Here is a 23160-nt window from a genome sequence, read left to right on the forward strand (position 1 = left end):
AAGTATACAAGTTAAAAAAGGCTCTTTGTAGCCTTAAGCAGGATCCTAGAGCATGGTATGAGAAGATTCATGTATACTTGGTTGCAAATGATTTTTGCAACAGTCCAACAGAGAGTACCCTATATGTGAAGAGGATTAGGGACACATTTTTTGTCATTGTTCTATACGTTGATGACATGCTGCTCATCACGGGACCCGATATAGATCAGATTTCAACCTTTAAGGTTGATTTGCACAGTCATCGTTTGAGATGTCAGATTTGGGTCCGTTGCATTACTATTTGGGGATTCAATTTATGTAGCGCAATGATGGAATTGTTATGCTATAGTTTAAATATATACAGAAGTTATTGAAGAGGTTTAATCTTGAAGACTGTAAACCTGTGTGGCTACACCTATGGAGACATGTACTTTACTTAGTCTTCAAGATGTAGGAGACTCTTTTGATGCTAGTTTGTATTAGCAAACTGTTGGATCCCTTCTTTATGTATGCAACACGAGGCCAAATATACAGTATGCAGTTTCATAGTTGAGCAGATTTATGCATAGCCTAAGTACGAAGCATTGGCAGGTTGTTAAGCGGGTTTTTTGATATTTATAAGGCACTCAGTATTTTGGATTGTTTTATCCAAAAGGGGGTGAGTCACAGCTACATGCTTTTAGTGATTCAGATTAGGCTTAATGTTATGACACACGAGTGTCCACTATTGGGTTTTGCTGTCACCTTGCTGATTCATGTATATCATGGCTCAGCAAGAAGCAGCCTACAGTGGCCACTTCCACCTGTGAAGTTGAGTATAGGGCAGCTTTTATAGTAGCTACAGTTGAGTGTGTGTAGCTTAGACGTCTTATGGCTAATTTGGGTGTTGGACAGTCGTCTACTAGCACTACGATTTTCACTAACAGCCAGAGCGCATTAGCAGTTGCGAGGAACCCAATGTTTCATGCTCGCACTAAGCACATTGGGTGCATTACCACTATGTTAGGGAAAGAGTAGTCCTCTACAGCAGAGATCAGCTTAATCTATGTGCCTACACGACAACATGGCAGATTTATTCACCATGAAGGCTCTTCCTCATGAAAAGTTCAAAGCTTTTCGTAAAGCTTTGGGCTTATTGCCTTTTCAGGATTGATCGGCCATACCCTGTACATGTTCCCATCATCACTCCCAGGGGGGATTTATAGCATTATATGGTAGTAACGTGTGAACACACTTAGGACCACCGGGGCACTTTTTCCCTCACTATGAGGTTTTTTTCCCCATGTGTATGTACACTCTCTTATCTACTCATTTTGGGGTGTATACTTATCTTTTGTATCTAGCACATATTTGTTCATTCTAATCTAGTGAGTTTGTGTGCTCTCAAGCTTCTCTATCTTATGTGTGTGCATTGTTACAACCCTAACCCTAATTCCAATAATTTTTAGACCTCAATTTTTGTAACCATCTATCACGTATGTAATTCAATATGATAAGGTGTGGGGAAATTTGCTTAAGCTAGGTACATTGATTTTTTGACCTCAATTTTTGTAACTATCATGTATGTAATTCAATATGATAAGGGGTGGGAAAATCAGCTTAAGCTAGGTACATTGATTTGTTATGACATGTAATTATAAAACCAAGTCATCTTTGGTCCTTAAAGAGAATGTTGGACCAAGTGTGAACTCAATCATGGCCTAGTATATATAAGTAGCTTTTGAGTCATTACATATAATGCAAAGGAGCTCTTGGCAACCTCATGTGTGTGTGTGTGTGTGCGCGCGCACGCATAAAGAGGGTGAGCTCTAGAGAGTCCTTGGTTGTGTGTTGTCACTTTTATGCTTGCAAACTGCTGTGAGTGTAAGAGAGTGAGAGGGTCAAAGTGAGAGAGTCAAGGGTTCTTGTCTATGCATGCACCATGTTGAGTCATTGTGATGGATTTTACATATTAGCAAACTCGCACGCGCGTGCATGTGTGTGTGAAAGAGAGGGTGACCTCGAGATAGTTCTTACTTGTATGTTTTAATGCTCTCATTCTCGCAATTGCTTGCTTGCGAGTGTGAGACAATGAGAGAGTGAAGCCTTATTGTTGAGCACTATTGTGAGTGACACATTGGCAGAGTGAAGTAGCATATCGAAGTGAACCAACACATGCTTGTTTTTTAAGTATAGAGAAAAACCTTATGATTTTCTTTAAAAGAGTGTGAATAAAGAGTATAAACACACAATCCTTATAGTCTCTATTATTGGGATCCAATGGCCTTAGATACCAAACATGCTAATCAACTTTGATTGAAAGTTTGGATGCCTATGATATCTTCATTTTGTGCCATTGGTGTCAAGTTTCTTTGGTAAAAACGTTATGTTCGAAGAGCCAAAACTACATTGATCGTTAGGCACATCCCTCTAACCCATGAGTTGTAATAAGAAAGATATTGTACCAATAATAAAAATGTAAGAGAATTTAAGTGGGAGATAATACACACAAACTGTAATATGTGTATTATCACACAAACTATTAATAAGTGGGAGATAATACACACAAACTTATGTGTATTATATATTGCTTATTACTATAGGTAGTATTTAACACATATGTTTTTCTAAGTTCAAAAGGTGTGAACTTTAGGGAGGTCAAAGCGATGTGTCTCCTTCACATAATGTCACCCTTTGGCCTTCATCTCAACAACTTGACATCTCACCCCCCCTTTCTTGATGTTGTTGCTCCGATCTTCCCACAGCTTGACCCCTTCATCCTAATAGGTTACATAGACCCCTCCCTCCCAAAAAGATTATGTGGAGATATAGATAGACCATCATGCTTCCCAATGGATTGTTTAAAAGCCTTCCCCCACGAGAGAGAGAGAGAGAGAGAGAGAGAGAGAGAGAGAGGGGGGGGGGGAATGTTGGATATTTCGGAGTCTAGTAAGTGTCCAATGGTGTGTGAAAACTTTAGATGTGAACACCCTCTTATTAAGAAAACATAAGATAAGGCCTTGTACATGGTGAAAGTGTTATCATAATACAATCATTGTTGTGATGTGCAATCTCTCTCTCTCTCTCTCTCTCTCTCTCTCTCTCTCTCTTTACCATTGTCATAGATTCAACTTCCTCTCTCTCCTTGAACCCTTATCTCTCCTACATTCACATCATGGAAATTTTCAATCCTCCATAGTTTGACCTCCCAATCCTTTGGATATACCAATATGGTATTAAAGTAAGTTCATATACTTCATGCCATACTTTTTATTTCTCTATTTTAGGGTTTGTGGCTACGTTTTAGGATTTGCATGCTGATCAACCATCTTTTACCCATTTGTGCGCTTATCTGTATGTTGTTGTTGCTTGCCCGAGATCTCACCATCATAGTTGCAGTCTATGCATTTATATCCATGACTATGTTTTTAATCCTATCGTTCTCATCATGGATGCTCATCACCACCACTTGTATTTTTTCCTCACATCCTCATTGACGTGTTCTCTCTTTTTTTAATCTTACATTAAAACTCCAGCCCGCCTTAGTCTGTCTAAGCCACCCTCTACTCTTCTTCAGCTCCAACCAGTACGCCTCTGTGCTATGCTGCACACCTCCGAGGTGTCTACATATTCAAAGTTTTGGGGTTTTTCACATATGAGGTGAATATTGTAAGAGCTATTTTTTCACGTTTTTGCGTTGATATTTGGGGATTTCACAGATTGAATGAGAAATTAGTAATTAAAGCTTGTGCAACTTGAGAAATTTGGGGCTTTTCTCCAATGTGGAGAAATTCATCAAATTGGGGATCCAGTGCCCATAAGGATTTTGCGGTTTTTTGAACTTTAAGACTTTAGCATTAAATTGAAGCTGCATCAACCAAAATTAAGGTTTTCCCTTTGCTACTCCCAATTTATGCATACACAGGTTCTTTGCCTTGGCCCTTGAGCCTAAAAAGATATTCCAAGTGTGGCAATGCTAATGGAAAAGGATATATCTTTATCAAGACACCACCAAACTTTCTATACTTCTAAAAATTATTTATTTCCAGCTATTAGTCATGGGTTCTCTACTCAAGAAGTCCCTTAAAATATGAATATTTTGGACGTCTTTTTGTAAGCCTTGTTTTCTATAAAAGCCTCCGATCCTTTTTATCTTACTTTATTTCTACTTAGAGCCGAGGGGGGTTGTCTATGAATAGACTGATGTAGCCAATATGTATGGTTAAGCTCTTGTATCAGGCTTGACTAAGAGTTTTAGGTATTGGCATCATTGTGTTCATGATTGTAGTCTAAAAGCCCAAATCATCATCTCTCTCTCTCTCTTAAATGATATCGATATTTTAAAGTTTAGTAGGTGTCCAGTGGTGTGTGAACACACACCTAAGAGAACATAAGATGGCCTTGGTGCCTATATCAAGCATTGTACATGGTGGACTTATCATGATAATAAGTAAAGAGAATGCGGGGGAGAGGGAGAGCTTGAGTTCCTTGCAAGCAAGCACACAAACACAAAAGAGAGAAAGACACAAGAGAGAGATGGATGGCTCAATTTTCTTCTATCTTCTTCTCTTCTCTACAACCATACAACTAAAAAGATAAGAGTACATACCAGAAGGGAAAGTAGTCTCCACGATAACATATAATAGTCAGTCCATAGTGTGAACTCAATTATATGAGCTGGTGCTATAATTATGCCATAACTCTAGTACTCCAAAGTGGCTATCACACAGCTTGCATCCATTGGCAGCATATCAACCATAATCTCACCAACCATGTTAGTGGGTGCAGAAGCTATCACCTAGGTAGGTCATCAATGTTCACAACATTAGTTGAGCTCGATATCTCAACACTCCTCCTTGAGCTTAACCCCACATACTGTACTCCAAGTAAACCCCTAATCCTGTGGACCTTCTATGTTCCCAATGCCTTCATGAAGATGTCAACCACCTGATCCTCTATGCTAACATATACCATATTTACATCACCTGCTATAACCTTCTCCCTCACAAAGTAATAATGCTCCTCAATGTGCATTCTAGCATGGTATATTGGGTTGCTAGCCAACTGTATACTACTCATGTTGTCACAATAAATGACAACTACCATATCCATGGGCTCACCCATATCACTAAATAGGTTGTGAAACCAAGCTACCTTATAAGTTGCCATAGCAACATCCCTATATTTTGCCTATGTACTCGATAAAAAAATTATTGATTGTTTCTTATTGCTCCAAGTCACAACAGCACTAACATAAAGCCACTGGTAGACTTCCTGTCTACGACACTACCAACCTAATCTGTATTTGTATACCCATGTAGCTGTATCTCTGTACCAGCCTCATATAAAAGTCCATAATTACATGTGGACTTTATGTACTTGAGAATCCGTCTAGCCACGTCTAAGTGTGGCTTCCTAGGGGCCTACATAAACTAACCCACAAGTCCAACAACAACATAGCTCAAGTCTAGCCTAGTAATGGTCGTGTAGATCAAGCTACCCACTATGCGCCTGTATGTAGTGGGGTCCTCCAAAAGCTCACCTATATCTATGTAGTGGGGTCCTCCAAAAGCTCACCTATATCTATGTAAAACTTTGTGTGCTACTCTAATGGCACTGAAATAGGCTTACAGCCTATATCATACCGTACTTGGACAACATGTCCAAGCCATACTGCCTTTGTAATAACAAAACTCCATGACATGATCTTACCACCTCTATCCCCAAGAAATACGTAGCTCACCCAAATCCTTCATCTCAAACTTCAGCTTCAAAAGCCTCCTGACATGATATCATGTATGTCAGCATCACTATCACCAGTGATAATCAAGTCATCCACATAAATAACTGATAGCATGATCCCTTTATCTGTCTTTTTCACATAAAGTGAAAATCCTGCATTGGATATATGAAATCCAATGTAACAAGATACTCCTCGATCTTATTTGACTATGCTCTGGGTGCCTTCTAAAAGCCATATAGGGCTTTGCGTAACCTGCACGTAAAATTTGAGTGTGCATTGCTCTCATAACCTGGTGGCTACATCATGTATACTTCTTCTTGTAAATCATCATGTGAGAAGGCATTATTTTCATCCATCGAATGTAAAGACCAACCCTTTGCTCTGCAGCCATAGCAATGACAACTATGATGGTTACCATTCTCGTAATTTATCTGAATGTCTCCTTATAGTGAATGCCATAGATCTGCGCATAGCCCTTGGAAGCTAATCTCGCCTTATACCTACTCCACTAAACCATTTACATTATGCTTGACCTTATACAGCCATTTACATCCAATTACCTTCTTTTACTTAAGTAAAGGCACTAACTCCCATGTTGCATTTACATCCAATGCTGCCATCTCTTCATTCATGGGATCTTCCCATTTTTTATTTCCAATTGCCTGATCAAAATAAGTGGGCTCCAACTCCTATATTGCCTTAACCATGTAAGAATGATGATGGGTTATATATCTTAACCTGGCCAACAGGGTACCTAACCCTTGTAGACCTGCATACACCTGGATCACTGCCAGGTGTCCTCAAAATAGCCCTGGTTCTCCTTACACTAGGAGTAGCCACATATATAATGCCAAGCTCCTCATCAAGGCTCTACTTAGAGCCACTAGAGTCACCATCCACATATGAGTGACCTATTGTGATAGATCAAGCACAAAGGGCTGATTTACCTTTTCCTTCCCTTTGCATGATACATGTGTATCTATATCCATCAACCTGATTGACCATGGACTAACACTACATCCATTGTAAGAGGACTCTTCAAGTCCACTAAGCACCTGTGATTGCTGCTCTACATGTGGTGAAACATCAATACTTCTTACATCTACATCTTCTATTGCCTTCAATGGTGCATACCAACTACTCTTCTTACATCTACATCTTCTATTGCCTTCAATGGTGCATACCAACTACTCATCTCATTAAAGACAACATCTCTGCTTACTTGCATCTCACGAATGGTAGGGTTATAACATCTATAACCTTTCTACTCCAAAGCATAACCAATGAAGATACATTTCTCTTCCTTTGGATCCAACTTTATTCTCACTTCGTTTGGAAACATACACATATGCAATACATCCAAACACTTGCAAATGAGACACATCCGGTTTTATACCTATAAACTTCTGTTTAGGCGTTATACAATAACCAGTTGTTGCAGTGGGGGTCCTGTTCATAATGTACATAGTAGTTGTTTCTACTTTTGCCCAAAAATTATGTGGCATATTCTTTTCAGACATCAAGCATGTGCCACTTCTATAATGTGCCTATTTTTTCTTTCTACAACACCTTTCTGTTGTGGAGTGTACCTGCATTTAAATTGTCTCTTAATTCTCTACTTTCTCAAGAAATCACTAAACTCATTAGAGAAATACTATCCTCCACCATCTGATCTCAGGCATTTTATTTGTATGCCTTTTTCCTTGTCAACCAAGACTTTAAATCTTTGAAAGTGAGTAAACACCTCACTTTTCTCCTTCATGAAATAAACCCACACTTTCCTAGTGTGACATCAATGAATGTAACATAATACCTACAACCTACAATTATTGCAGCCTTGGTCGGTCCCTATACATTTGAATGTATATCATGTAATGGCCTTACACTAACATGCTTTTCATGTGGGAAATCATGTTTGACATGTTTACCAAGTTGGCATGCTTCACATACTTTATGCATACCATCAACCTTAAACTTTGGCAAACCTGCAACAATATTTTGAGCTTGCATAGACTTTAGGCACTTTATATTCACATGATCAATGCGCTTGTGCCATATGTCAATATCTACAATGACACCTGTTCTATTATCAACCATGGATGCCTTTACCTCCGGTATGTTCACATCCAAAGTAAACATCTTGCCATTTCTGTTACCCTTTACAACCAAACAACATTGATTTTTGAAGTCTTCCACAAAATATCCTTCAGGATTAAACCTCACTACAGACCTTGCTCAACCATATGTCCAATAGAGACTAGGTTCTTTATAATATTTGAAACATGAAGTACATCTACCACATACTTCATTTCGCCATCCTACATAGACAATGGCACTTTACCAACATGTGCAATGGGATGCGCAGTATTATCACCTATTTCTACATAACTTGGTTTTTTCATTTTTTACATGTCTTTAAACCACTTACTAATGACTGGTCATGTGGTTAGAGGCACTAGAATCCACATACTATATATCTTTAGATCTTGACACATCTCATGTTGTGGAATTGAGCATATGCTACTACATTACAAACAAATTCTCACTTTTGTCATCACCACCCTATTTACTAGATGATGCATAGTTGCCTTACTACAACTTTCCACTTTTAATTCATTCTGTTTTTTAAAGTGACATAGTCTCAAAATCTTTTACCCACCATCAGGAAATTTGTCATTCTAAACTTCCAAGCATGGAAGTTGTTCTTTTCCAGCTTCTCACTAACAATTTGATTAAGTCTATTAAATATGTTTGCCTGCTGTACAAACTAGAAATCTACAAATAGATAATTTCTGTATGCAACCAACCTATAACACAACAGTATCTTCTATGATTTCTATACTTCAACATAACCTATATGTCGCCAGATATGACCAGAGTACATGTATCCAAGATCAATAATACATGTACAAACACTATCTGCACTCTCAAAATGCACATTGCACTGTAATAACTAGGTTTCGAACAAAGACGGTTCTAAACTAGAATGTCCCGGAAGTGCCCCAAAACACCTTGCAATGACCGAGAGGAGACTGAAACACGCTTGAAATGTGATTCTAGCCATAAGATTCAGTACAAACAAAGTCTTGCGCACCTTAAAGGCACCTCCACATTTGCAAAGACAGCACCTCAATCGAAGATGTGTAGCTCTCGGGGGTGTCATACCTAAATAAGAAGGAAAAGAGATGATGATTCTTACTCATATATCACTTCCTTGCAAGCACACACACACACACACACACACACACACACACACACACAAGATAGCAAGACACAAGAGAGAGATGGATGGCTGAATTTTCTTCTATCTTCTTCTCTTCTCTACAACTATAGAACTCAAAAGACAAGAGTACATATTATAAGGGAAAGTACTCTCCTACAATAACATATAATGGCCGATCCATAGTGTGAACTCAACTATACGAGTGGCGCTATAACTATGCCATAACCCTAGTACTCTAAAGTGGCTGTCACATAGCATGTCATCCCCATTGGCAGTATATCAACCATAATCTCACCACCCATGCTAGTGGCATAAGTGCAGAAGCTATCACCTAGGCGGGTCATCAATGTTCGCAGCACTAGTTGAGGCTCGATATCACAACAATAAGTCCACCATGTACAATCATTGTTATATGATTTGCAATCTCTCTCTCTCTCTCTTGCGATCTATCACCTCTCTCTATCTCTCTCCTTTCTCTCTCTCTCTCTCTCTCTCTCTCTCCCTCTTCACCACTGTCATGGATTGAGCTTCCTCTCTCTCCTTGAATCCCCATTTCTCTTGCACTCACATCACAAAAATCGACCACCCTCCATAGCTTGAGCTCTAGATCCCGTGGATACCAACAAGGAAACACTTGTTTCTAGTTTCAAGTGATTTTAAAATCTTAGGTGTTTTGTTTCCTATTTTTGACAATGTGGATAAAATCTTATCTTTTTGGGTTTTCCATGGTTTTGGTTAATTTTTGAGGTTATCCTTTATTGAAATAAATGAAGGATTATTTGAATAGGTGGATTTACTTGATACCTTAATTTTGTAAAGGTTGAGGGAAATTGTTGACTATACAATTAATCAATGTGGTGTAGAAGAGGTGAAAATGGCTCTAAAAGAGGGAGAACTGCTACTACTATTGGCTTGCCACATCTAAACGAGGGAAAAGTGATCACATGAGTTATAAAGACATTAAATTGGGGGATCTCATTGAGCCTACCTAAAGTTGATGAGTTAGACCAACTCAAATTGTTGTAAAAGAGATTCAACAAGGTTTAACATTTTTTATTTGTAAGATAGGCCAACTCAAATTGTTGTAAAAGAGATCCAACAAGGTTTCGCATCTTTTATTTGCAAGATAGTTTGTGGACACAACCACTTGTCATGTTATCAAAGACATTACACCCAAGTAAATGGGAGGCTGCCCCAATAGGCAAACTCCTTTTGAACTAATTGCAATTGGGGTTTTGTTTGCTTGCAAATTGCGATGAATTGGGTGTGTGAGCTTATTGTATGTGACTTGGATGAAGCGTTTTTCTGTGGGTCATACTAGGCGAATGTTGACCTTGTAAGTTGAATGATTTGCAGATGTCCCCATCTAAAATATTTTTATGATATTTACCTCAGCTAGAGCTAGTCCTCCACACATCGGAACACCTTCATCAAGGTAAAGCGCCAAGGTGAGTTGGGTTCCTTCTTCAATTAACGATCATTACCTCAACAATTATCCAGTACTGTCCCTCAAGCACATGTTTGCTAACCTCCTCTTACAACATGAAGTCTCCATTGACTATGAATCCATTGCCTTCAAGCTTAACGAGCTAACTATCCCCCTCAGAAGGCCTACTTTAAGCGCTTGTACCAAGCTTTCGTGTAGGGTGGGGGGTTAAAATGTTTAAGTTGAGAGGTGTGTGTGCGAGAGAGAGAGAGAGGGGAAAGAAAAAAGAAAACATTTTCCACCTATTTTTTTTCAAGACTCGCTTATAAAAACATAACAATCAAGTTCTTTTTTTCTCAATTATTTTTTGCCCTTTTATTCGAGCTGTTCACTAAGCACTCCGCTGCCGCTTGATCTATTCGTCGCCCAAAATAGACTTGTTTGCATTCCGCTGTCAGGAGGCGGCGACATGTCTCCGGCAGCGCACGGGCAGCAGGAGGGTGTGGAGGTGGCGATTCGGGAGGTGTTGGGGCAGCGTGCCCTGGACGTGGATTCCACCATTGTCGACTACATCGTAGATGTGTTGAAAGACGAGACCTTCGAGTTCGGGTGGAAAGGAGCGGGTGCCTACGAAGCCCTAGGTGAGCTGCTAGTGGGCTCAGGGTGTGTGGACGACGCGACCGAAGCCCTGCAGGTTAGCTTATTGTAAATCCGTCACAACAGTTCTTTTCTTCATGCACATATGCATTTTCTGAGCGGTATTTTCACACGTTATAATCAGGATATCATATTGATAGAAAGCATTTTTAATCTAGTGTTTCTCTTCTCATGACATTTCAAGAGGATCATCAATGAGCTAAGCCCCACATTTTATTACCTTTGTGTGCTTGCTTTCTAAGTTAGGTATGACGCAGGCAGTCTTAAGATCTACGACTAACAGGCCGTGCAAGTTGCACAAGCAATAAAGGCATGCTAGTGTTTTACATTCCACGAAGGAGAATCACGTCAGGATGATGCAGATGGCGTAAGTCTTAGTGGAAAACTCCAACTATGCCAAAATTGGCACAGTTGAGAAATTGCTGGCTAAGTTTCGTGATTCCCTCATGATCCAGGTTAACCTGGGCGTGGGAAAACGCTGTAAGGTTTATGGGCAAATAGGCCAGCAAAGATTGTGATAGTCACGATAATTTTCTTCTGAAACAAGGTTATAAATTATAAGGTAGGACATGCATGGAGTGTAAATGAAACATGACAAAAAGACAACACCCACCGATAGGTGAGCTCACCTCAGTGGGTCAATGTGACCCATTTCCCCTAGAAAACATGGGGGATAGAAATTACATAAATAGTAAAAAAAGACAAACTCTTTTGATAGTCTCATCCACCTAATTGCTTGTATTTTATAGATTATATGTGGTGAGCGTTACCATCATTGATGGTCATAAGTCGAAGGCTGAAGCATTGATGGGGGTGGTCGACCATAGAGTGGAAGCATAGTTGGGTTTGGTGCTTAGCAGAAAACTAGATCAATTTGTGAAACATAGTAAACAAAAAGCTCAATGGGTTCAAGATAGTAGGCACCCAATTTTTAGAAAGTGTGCCTCATATCATCATCTTTTAGACACATCTTTTGTGGTTGTAGTGCACCTGGTATCCATTTTAGAGTTGTACTCCTTTGTCATCATGATGTGGAGTTGCATGTTTGGAAGTCTAGTGCCTTGATGAAATATCATTAAGAACTTAAGAAGCATTAAGACACCCAACCCATCAGAGAGACAACATTTTGGGGGAGGCGTGCTAGTGGGTGAAAGAGATTTCCCCTTTAGTGGAGGTGATCGTGGAGCTAGATGGAGGAGGGCTTGTGGTGCCACACAGAATCAGAGGAGGACCTATTGATCCAATAACACAAAATAAAGATGTGGCATGCATCAGGCCACTAACATCTGTGATTGCTTAGGCCTGCAATACACACATCCACTTGGCATGATGGGCAACACAATCAGGCTCGGTGAGCAGCACTATCCTCCCGCGGTCTCGCAGCTGCCTTTAGGCCGGCCCCCTGTCTGACAAGCGTTCACCCAGGCTGACCATGCAAGTTAAAGAAAGCTTATGATAGATGAGCTCTTTAATGCTCTTCTGCTTCATCGTGTGACTTTCCCATCACATCCCTCGAGGACTGTTGCCAAGCAGAATACATATAAAGTGTGCAAGAGCCATCACAGTGTAGAGTACATCAAATACCTGTTTTTGCAGGTTTGGCCCCATGTTACCAATGAAGTCTTGCAACTGGAAGCTGCCATTTGGCTTGCAAACAACACGTAAGCCCAGCCCTTTTTGTTAGGCCAGCCATAATAAATGTCCTTGCTCATGGCTCTATCTTTGTTTTCATGGGACAGAATCGGCAAGTTGATTGCAAATGGTACTGTAGAGCACATAAAATTTAACGAGCAAGGTCATGCCATACGGTCTTCTTGGATGCTTTTTGATTGTTGGTGTTGATTTGCCCGCCCAGCTTCTTTGTTTGCTCCCACTGCTTTTTACGTAGCACTCGATGCTAGGGGAAAAGAAAGCGATGATGAAGAAGACAATGTATGCGATACTGACCATATGATTATGCATGATCTTGTGGTATTGAATAAGATTAGCCAAGCGGCGTGTAGTGGGAGTAAAGAATTTTATGTTAATTCTTTGCTGACTGCCTAAACATGATAACTAGTGCTATGCTCCTTTGCTAAGAGTTTCTTCTTGTCTAGATGTGTAGCAAGCTTGCAGATAAGATAGGCTCTCGTGGGAGTGCTGAAAGAGTAGCCTACAAAGAAGGTTTTCGGAGTCTAGCCACACCGGTGCGGATGTCGGATGGGTTGCATCAGGAGGAGCCGTCTGTCAAAGTTGATCAGGTTGAAGATGTTCCATTTTATCTGTCTGAGAGGGACAAGGCAAAGATTGAGCGCAAGAAAAGAAAAGACGATCGTCAAAGGCAGGCAAGTCTTTTTATCGGGACTTTTTGCTAGAGTAATGACATATGGTTTGATAGTATATGGATGTCTTTCATGCTTTCTAACATACATTAACTGCAGGCTCAGTATGAAGCACATTTGGCTGCTGTTGAGGCTTTGGAAGCAAACATGCCTGCTGCAGTGGTTAACCACTGGAACAGGGATGAAGGGACCGCTCCTAAGGATATCCGAATGGACAACTTCAGTATTTCTGTTGGTGGGCGGGATCTTGTTTCAGAAGCCTCCGTTACCCTTGCTTATGGCAGGCATTATGGTGAGCTTTCTATTTCCTCTTTTTGATGGTCAGATAGTTAATTAGAGGCCTAGTTTGTTTTTGGGAACATAACTTAACTTTGTTGTCACATTTAACCAATGTTGAGTGGTAACTTATTTGTGTGGAAAGTTTACAGGTCTCTTAGGGAGAAATGGAACAGGTAAAACAACCTTTTTGAAGCACATGGCTATGCATGCAATTGATGGCATACCCAAGAACTGCCAGATTTTACACGTTGAACAGGAGGTGGTAGGGGATGACACAACAGTGCTTCAATGTGTACTCAATGCTGATATAGAAAGGAAACAACTCATGGAAGAGGAATCTCATCTTCTTGCTCAGCAGGTTGATGTTTTTTTGATCATTTGGATTTATGAGAAGGGTTGGTTTTGCACTTGGTTGTAGCCATCAATGCTTTTGGTTGTTGTTCATACACTTGTTTCTAGGGACATTATTTTAGATTGAGAAGTTTCAGTGAAGGTCCAAAAGTTGTCCGAAATGATAGGGTTTGTGTGCTAGATAGTGTTGAGATTAGGAGCAAGATCCTTCATGACTGTCACGACACTCCTACAAGAGGTCATGCGGTGGCCAAATGGTGACACGCTCATTTTAACAATACACATACCATATGGACCTCAAGGACCAAAAGCGTGCAATAGGAGCCATTTAAAGATCACATGTATAAATCACTTGAAACCCCCATCTGTTAGCAGTCATCTCCTGTCTGTATATTTTCACCAGGGTCTCTGTTGTGGGTGTGCACAAGAAAATCCTCATGATCCACATAGCTTTGAATGTGTATGCGCAACTTGCCAACAATAGGCATGACTTGCACTTCTCTACCAACAAAGGCAGCCTTTGCTTCAATTTGAGTACCCATGTCCTCCACTTCAATACCCAAAGCAGTTGCTATCTGTGTGCATGATAATGCAAATGCATCAAAGCCTAATGTGCATATAGTTCCATGTGCAAGGCAACACTTCACATGATAGCAAAGACAGGATTGTATGTAAAGCTTGGGAAAAGCTCAAGGATTAGTCCACTTTGTTCATGTTTGATGATTGTGCATCTGAAAATTTCATATCTACGCCGTCTACAACCGTTGGACGCAACATGGAACTAGCAGAAGGTGAAGAGCAAACGTATGAGAGTTCTTTCTGCAGACACACTTCCCAAAAGAGTGCGCATCGCCCAAGATATAGCCGCTGCACCGTCCGGACAACCGGATCTGACAGGGACGGGCGCAATCATGCGTACCATTTTTAACGAGCGATGTACACACCTTATCGGCGTTCCGCACGAGGCCTTGATCGAGGGGCAAACAATAGGGTAAGGTATAACTAGGATACATTTGTAGTCCCGCTTTGTACACGGGTTGCAATCCCGATTGAAACCTTCTCTTCCTTTCCGTCTCAGTGACATGCATAAATGGAGACACCTCCAAAAGCACTTTCCAAAACTTTTGTACATATGCATTTACCGATTCTCCCTCGTTTTGCTTCACCCAATCCCACTTCATTGTTATCTTATTCAATGCATTGGGAGGCAAGAATTGAGCATAGAACCTCTCCTTGAACTCTTTCCATGATCTAACAGGATTCGGTGAGAGCTTCTCCGTGAGCCACCAATGGGCAGCAGTGCCTTTCATGAACATGCTTACATGCCGGATCATGGATTTCTGAGTGAAATCCTCATCACGGAAAGCAATATCAAACTTGGCAATAAAAGCAAGTGCCTTTGATGCATCATATTCTCCATGATATGTATCAAACATCACAGATTTGTCTCCGGCTTTGAAGTCACGAGACTTTGATGCATTTGCCTGCATCTCAACTTGTTTTTCCCCATGTTTGTCCATTGGGACAGCCCCTGTGATTGGCATCATTTTAGGACCAAAAGGTGATGCATAAGGCATAGATACATGTGTCCTGCAAGCATGAGGCATGGCTTGCATTGATACATTTTCAACCATAGCGTCTCCCTCACGAGCACACTCCAAGGCATGAGTGGCATGAGAGATACGCGGAATACTTGCACCAACAGAAAATTGCAACCCATGTTGCATGTGTTGTGCATGCACGTTTTCAGCCGGCAATGGCATTTGACATACATTTTGACCACTGCCATAAACATTGTATCCTTCACGGGCTACATAAGGGATTCCTACATGGCGTGAAGTCACTGATTGTTCCTCTCCCATAGCATGGAGATTCATCCTCTTAGACATAAGTTCTTATTCGGGCACCTGTGGGGATTCCAAGACATGTGGGATGGTTGTCTTTTTTGCATAGGCATCCTCGGTATGAGCCAAGTATGCACGTGTTGCATCTCTCGGTTGCATGTGCAACTCTTGAGCAATCATTGCCATTGCATGATCCATATAAGATTCAGCTTTCTTGGCCTTCAAACGGTCATGTACCAATGAATCCTCGCGGCGGTAGAGATTCAATTCTTCTTGTTGTGCATGGAGAAGAGCTTGCATACGAGTAAGTTCAGTCCTCAAGACTATGGACTCTTCTTCCTGCATCTTCTCTTTGCCACGGGACGGCTGTCCCACATATTCATGTTCCCTATCGTGCACCACATGAGTTTGCTCATCCTGTAAAGCATCGGAGGCATGCATTTCATTGTCCCTGCCTCTTGTATTAGCATCTCCAACATTCATTGTATGGCTGTCCATAATGTTCTAAGTGTAGAGATAGCTAGTGTTCACGGTGATTGTCTCTCACGATAGAAGTGAAAGAGAACTGTATGCTCTGATACCAATGTGACTTGGTTGAACACAATGCCAATCAATACACTTAAATACACTAAGATTTGATGGACACTTGTCCAAATACAAGAAATTGCTGAATTGACAAGAGACACACAATGAGCCGGAACGGCCGACCCCTCCCTCAAATAAAGTATATTGATCTTGGGAGAATCAAGTACATAGTGTTATGGGCATTTCTGACTAGATTTCCATACCAATGCATATGAATATAATATTGCAAACAAGCGGTTGTCGATGTAGACTTGCAATCCACACTACCCTCTCAAGTGCCCATGTTCCCTACCATCTCCTCTCTATTGTTCCACCAACACATGGTAGCAACAATATGCAAGAGAGTACGTAGGACAAGAGAACACTACACAGGGTATGTGATCTTGTAATCCGGTTCCTCCCTCCTGCTACTTGCTTCCATATTTAAGCATTAAAGCTTACCATTTGCAAGTAGAGTCGATGACAATGAAAGTCTTCGCGATGGAAGTCCTTGGAGTGAAGAGATGTTCGATTTGTTGCATTTTTTCGCAACAAAAGTCTTCAAAAGGATGAAGGGAACCTTGGGAAAGCTTCCTCTATGATTCAACTTGAGAAAGGAGGGCTGAAATTAGGGTTTTCAGCAAAAAGACCAAAAATTACAGCAATTAAGAGAGCTGTTTTGCTGAATTTCAGTCATTGGGAGTGTGTAGGAGAGTGATTAGCATCTGGAAACATTCATGGAAGCTTGAGAAACACCTTAGCAAGCTTGGAAATGGAGTTGGGAAGGAGAAAGTGCAGTCCAACAGCCCTCATGAAGGAGGCGCCCATCTCTAGAGAGAGGAGGAGTGAGGTAGTGAGTTGTCCAGTGTAGGTGGCAGGCAGGTGCTTTGTGGAGCAAGCTAGAGTGGACACATGGCTGGTTACTCCCTTTGTACAAAGGGGATAATGTTTGGGCGGTAGACATTGGGTTATGTCCACCTCGGGACATCAGTGTGTGTGAACACCGAGCTGGTTATAATTTATAAGTGAGTTTTGGTCGCCCAAAACTTAAGAATACTTACCACCTGTCACATGCCACATAACCATGTCAGCAGACAGTTTCACACGCACGGTTTGCGGGCGGGCGTCCCCTTACCCGGAACTACACATTGGTCAAGCAAGTATGAAAACAATATGCAATTTCAATTGCAAGCATGTACATAAAGATGCTATGCAATGCAGCATTGGTATGAGACTATACCAAAATAGACGTGCTCCAGGTAAGTACACGAGGTACCAGACCCAATGGAACATTCCACCAAGCATTTTTGGGCATGTACACGAAGGCACAAGTCCCAACGGAAAGCCAAGTCCACAGTATCACATGAGTGGCATCAATCCCCGGTATATACAATTGCCATGGACACAAGTCCAATGTATATACATGATAAGAAAGCACGGGTGGAACAATTGGGTGGCCAAATAGTGACAGTAGATCTGGGCGTCCCCAGCACCACGAGACCGAACATAGGCAAGCATGCAGGACACGAAAACAAGTGATGTATCTAGTAAATCTTTTATCGTCGCACATATAGAAAATGAAGTGCATATGCAAATATACATTGGAAATCTCCCGTTCTCAAGCCATGTATCTCTAGTCATACTAGATGACCCCAAGCTTCAGTGTTCCTAGTCATACTGGTCACACCTCCAAGCCTACTAGTCACACTAGCACTACCAGACGTGCTCCTGATCATATCAGCAAAGCTCTCATCTCTCTAGAAATATCAGTCCATGTCATAGCCTATAGGGCTACCGATCATATCAGCAAAGCTCAGAAACTGGACATCCCGAGGGTGATTCACTAGTCAAACTGGTGTCCAAATGCGTAGAAAGATCCAATGAGAATCTATCTTTGCATTTATTTGAGGATACCTTGCTGTCTAGGGAGCCAAATGGTGACATCTCCCCTCTCTTCTAATCAGTTGACCGCAACTCAAAAGCTTCCAAGTAGGCATCCAAAATTTGAGGAAAATTTTTCAATGTTTGTTCATTCAACCATTTCGTATCCATAGTGGGATAGTTGCGAAACTTGACTAGATAGTGTTGCTGCAAACGGCCTTGAGGGAGCCTCTTTTCTTTATGAAAAAGGATTTGCTCAGGTTGGAGAATCTCTTCCATTTCCTCAACTTTTTAGGAGGGTCCTCCTCCATAGGTTCACTGGGCTCTGGTCCCAAATACTTTCGATGTAGGCTCATATGAAAAGCATTATGAATCTTCCAATGATCTTGGAGAGCCAATCTGAATGCAACTTCATCAATCTTTTGGGTAATTTTGAAAGGGCCATAGTACCTATTGGCAAGCTTAGGAGAAGCACCCTCCTTGCCAAGTCTTTTAGGAAGTCTGGCCTTATCAAATTTCAGCAATACCCAATCTCCTTCGTTAAGATCCATGTGAAGTTTATGCTTATCACTAGCGTTTTTATGTTTTTCTTGGGACTTTTGAATGGCTGTCCATACTTTGGCAAAAGCATCCTGCAAATCACGTACATATTCATCTGCTGCAAAGATTTCATCTTTTGTACGCAAAATGGGAGGCAAGACTACTTTGCCATACATAATCTCAAATGGTGCTTTGCGTGTAGAGGAGTGTACGATACTGTTGTTGAAACTGGACGGGAACCCGGAACAATGAACATACACTTTAGATGATAGCAAAGATATGAAAACATAGCGGAAAATAACCATAAACAATATTAAAACATTGCACTGAGCCGGAACGGCTGGCTCCCCGTAGGAATTGCTTTATTCTGATGAATAAAAGGTTTACAACCAAACCAAGGTCTGGGTGTGAACAACACCAGATCTTTCCACCAATACTTTAGAGAAACAACTCAGCTCCCAAAAGGCTGAGAAGCAGTCTACAAAGAGAAGCCCCCTAAAAACAGGCCCCAAACCAGTCCGTGGGTTCCACACGTGTTCCTGAACTGTACCGTTGTACGGCTGCTGCACACGGGCTGTTCTCAGCTCCTGTACGGCATGCACCCAAGAAAAGGTATGCTAAACCGCTGCTGTACTTTCTGTACAACCAGGGTATGGATGGACTGGAGTGCTGTATGACTGCTGCTCCTCTGTACGGCCTGTACAGGAAGGGGGGAAGAAGCTGCTGTACCCTGTGTAAGGCTTGCAGAAGAGAAAAAAAAAGCAGGGCAGTTTACTGTATGACCAGCGCAACCGGAAGAAAGGCTGCCGATTGTAGAGAAAAGAGGCTACCTGCCTGTAGATAAAGAGGCTGCCCGACTGTGGGCCCGCGTATGATTGCCGAGAGAGAGAGAGAGAGAGAGAGAGAGAGAGAGAGAGAGAGAGAGAAATGAAATGTTATATTAACGTCTTCAAAAGGCCATAATGACGTATGAGACCAAAAAGTTACGTCATGGTGGATCTGATACAATGTCTGGATAAAAAACCAGAAAATGAAAAAATAAAGATGATACTACTGGCACCTAGAAAATGAAATTGGAACTGGAAGGTAAACAGAAACCCTTATAGGGTGTGAATATAGTGAGGAGGGGGGGAGTACGCTATGGAGGTGAGTGGAGTACAGTGAGGGGATACAATATCATGTGGGATGGGGGGGTACACTATGGAGGTGCCTCCATCTCATAAGATGTGCCGCATCGGACGCTGGCGGATCTCCTCAATATCCTCTGTGGTTAGCACCCTGACTGGGTGTCCCGCATGTCTCGCAAGAATAGAAGAGGGAGAGGACTGCATGCCTGCAGATAAAGAGGCTGCCTGCCTATGGGTCCCTGTATGACTGCTGGGAGAAAAGAGGAAGTGTCGTCTGCAAACTGAAGGTCCTGTACAGCCAACAAATCCAGAGAATCGCGAGCTGTCCTCTCCTCCCAATCCTTATGCACATCCCTTCTTCCCCTTTTCATAGAGTCGACCTCCTCTATTTCCAGCATGTGCTTGCTTTCCCCTTAGCTAAAAGTGGCCTTCTTTCATAAAAATATCCAAATTTGTGCTTTATATAGCCAATCACTCTATAAATGACCAAACTTGCCATCTTTAGTGTCCAGACTATAAAAATACCTCATAAAAGGTGGGCGCCTGGCTTTTATTGACTTTTTGGGCCATGCCCAAATAATAATAAGTCCACCCCTTTGCTAGTAGTGTATGACAACACTAACTTATCACTTTAATGATGAAAATCCCATGCCACTTTTGTCGAGATGCCATCTTTCAGGTTGCCGGTTAATGCTCCCGCTTTCTTTTGTGGAAAGATCCCATAACACTGGTCGAGACGGGTGAGGGACTAAATGGTTACAGGTATAGGCAAATGCTACCAATGGTAAAAATTTCTCCCACATGCTCTTTTACTCGGCAATAGAGCATTTAAGCAAGTCAAGTATGGCTGAATTTGCAGTTTCACTCTGTCCATCCATCTCAGGGTGAAAAGTTGACGAGAACCTAAGTTTTGTGCCCATATTATCAAAAAGAGCCCTCCAAAACATGCTAGTAGTCCTGGGATCTCTGTCGCCGACAATGGACTTAGGCATTCCATGATGCTTAAAGATGTGTGAGAAAAAGTTTGAGAGAGAGATGTGGTTGGAAATTCAGTATATTGCTATAGTACAAAAAGGTGTCTGCAGCCCTAGGCTGCCTTCTAGAAAAGGTGGAATACACCAAAACAGTCCCCTATGGGACCCCTAATGACTCAAACTCCTAGAGGGAGTGAATGAGTTCAATGGTGAGCACTTGGGCCTATTTATAGGTCCCTTGGACAATGTAGGAACTGGCCGACTGTTGGTCGGCCAGATCTGAATGCATTTAAGGCTCCTTTTAGCGCAGCCGACTGGATCTACTCCGGTTCATGATGCGCATGCTGCTGCCCGACTGGATTCAAATCCACACATCCTGTAGCGCTTGCAGCCGACACACTTCTAGCACTGCGCCCTCCTTCATGCAGCCGACAGCCTCTTTTGGTTCTTCTCCAAGCCTTGCTTCAGTCTACACTGCCAAGATTGCTCTATGCTCTCTCATCCTGGTTCTGCTCTTTATCTGGCTGCCTCTTCTGGATCTAGCCTTGAGAATGTCCATGGCATCTATGATGCACATGACATCCCCCTCTGTTAAACTTGATAACGGGATTCCAACCTGCTCTTGGATGACTGTCATCATCCCAATCCTGTCCCGAAGTCCCTCTGTCATCATCCATCCGTGGCAACCCTTTTTCTCTGAAAACCCGGCCTGTTCTCCAAACCACTCTGTCTTTGACGAAGATCTATGTATCTGTTTTCCTCTAGTCCACAATCCGTTCCTGGCCTGACTCTGAACACCGTCTTGGTCTTCATTCCTGGAACTGAGTCTGGCACTCTCACATCACCCTTGGAGGATCAACCTCCCTTGGGACCGTTGCATGAGAACCTATTTGGCTCACGGAACTGCCATCCCCATCTGGCACTGTGGAACACCACCAACAAACCTCCCGGGAGTTCTTCCCGATTATGTGCTCCTTGCCTTGGGCTTCGCATCCGTGTACTTTCCTGTACCTTGGACCTGCACACCATCATATGGGACTGAATCAGTGTTTAGCTTTGCTGAGCTTGATGCTCTGATACCAATGTAACGCGCGGAAGCTCTGGGAGTCTTCTTTCAGCCCTAAACACTCTTGGAAACCTTCTGATGCAGAAAACGCAGATATAGAGAGAGAGTAGAGAGAGAGAGAGAGAGAGATGTGGCTGGAAATTCAGTATATTGCTATAGTACAAAAAGGTGTCTGCAGCCCTAGGCTGCCTTCTGGAAAAGGTGGAATACACTAAAACAGTCCCCTATGGGACCCCTAATGACTCAATGAGTTCAATGGTGAGCACTTGGGCCTATTTATAGGTCCCTTGGACAATGTAGGAACTGGCCGACTGCTGGTCGGCCAGATCTGAATGCATTTAAGGCTCCTTTTAGTGCAGCCGACTGGATCTACTCCTGGTTCATGATGCGCATGCTGCTGCCCAACTGGATTCAAATCCACACATCCTGTAGCGCTTGCAGCCGACACACTTCTGGCACTGCGCCCTCCTTCATGCAGCCGGCAGGCCTTTCTCGCAGCCGACAGCCTCTTTTGGTTCTTCTCCAAGCCTTGCTTCAGTCTACACTGCCAAGACTGCTGTGTGCTCTATCATCCTGGTTCTGCTCTTTATCTGGCTGCCTCTTCTGGATCTTGCCCTGAGAATGTCCATGGCATCTATGATGCACATGACAAAAGTTGGCCATCCGTATATGCTTCTTTGAAAGCTTTGTTTGAGTAAGAAAGAATCTCAAACTTTGATGATCTGTCTTTATTGTAAATTTAGCTTCTAAAAGGTAGCATTTCCACACCTTAAGAGCATGAATTACAGCCATGAGTTCTTGTTCATCAACACCCATATGCTTCTCGGCACCTTGCAAAAATCCTGCCCTCATAGGCTACTACATGTCCCTCTTGATTGAAGACGGCTCCAATACATTCTCCCGATGCATCACATTCAATTGAGAAACGCTTATGTATGTCAGGCACAATGAGCACGGGCCCTGTTGCAATGGCATTCTTGAGTGTGATAAAAGCATTGTACTCTGCTTTTTCCCAAATGAATGTTGCCTTCTTTTTAGTTAAAGCATGCAAGGACGATGCCTTATGAGCAAAATGCTGTATGAATGTCCTGTAATATGAGCATAAGCCAAGAAAACTTCGTACCTCATGTACATTCTTGGGTTGAGGCTAATTTATTATAGCCTGAACTTTCTTTAGATCCATACGTACTCCATCTTTAGAAACAA

General features: G+C 42.0%; 1 protein-coding gene across 1 annotated transcript in view; it reads left to right on the plus strand.

The window, feature by feature from the left end:
- The first annotated feature begins 10703 nt into the window (after nucleotides 1-10703).
- The window catches only part of ABCF3 (general control non-repressible 3), a 77438-nt gene continuing 64981 nt past the window's right edge, over nucleotides 10704-23160 (plus strand). The window contains exons 1-4 of the mRNA XM_086801270.1: nucleotides 10704-11044; nucleotides 13104-13331; nucleotides 13428-13620; nucleotides 13757-13965. Of these exons, the coding sequence (XP_086657396.1) occupies nucleotides 10820-11044; nucleotides 13104-13331; nucleotides 13428-13620; nucleotides 13757-13965 (855 nt within the window). The 5' untranslated portion in view covers nucleotides 10704-10819. The remainder of the gene's footprint in view (nucleotides 11045-13103; nucleotides 13332-13427; nucleotides 13621-13756; nucleotides 13966-23160) is intronic.

Source organism: Cibotium barometz, chromosome 8 (genome assembly GCF_041138505.1).
Source record: "Cibotium barometz isolate CiBa-2024 chromosome 8, ASM4113850v1, whole genome shotgun sequence".
Lineage (NCBI taxonomy): Eukaryota > Viridiplantae > Streptophyta > Polypodiopsida > Cyatheales > Cibotiaceae > Cibotium > Cibotium barometz.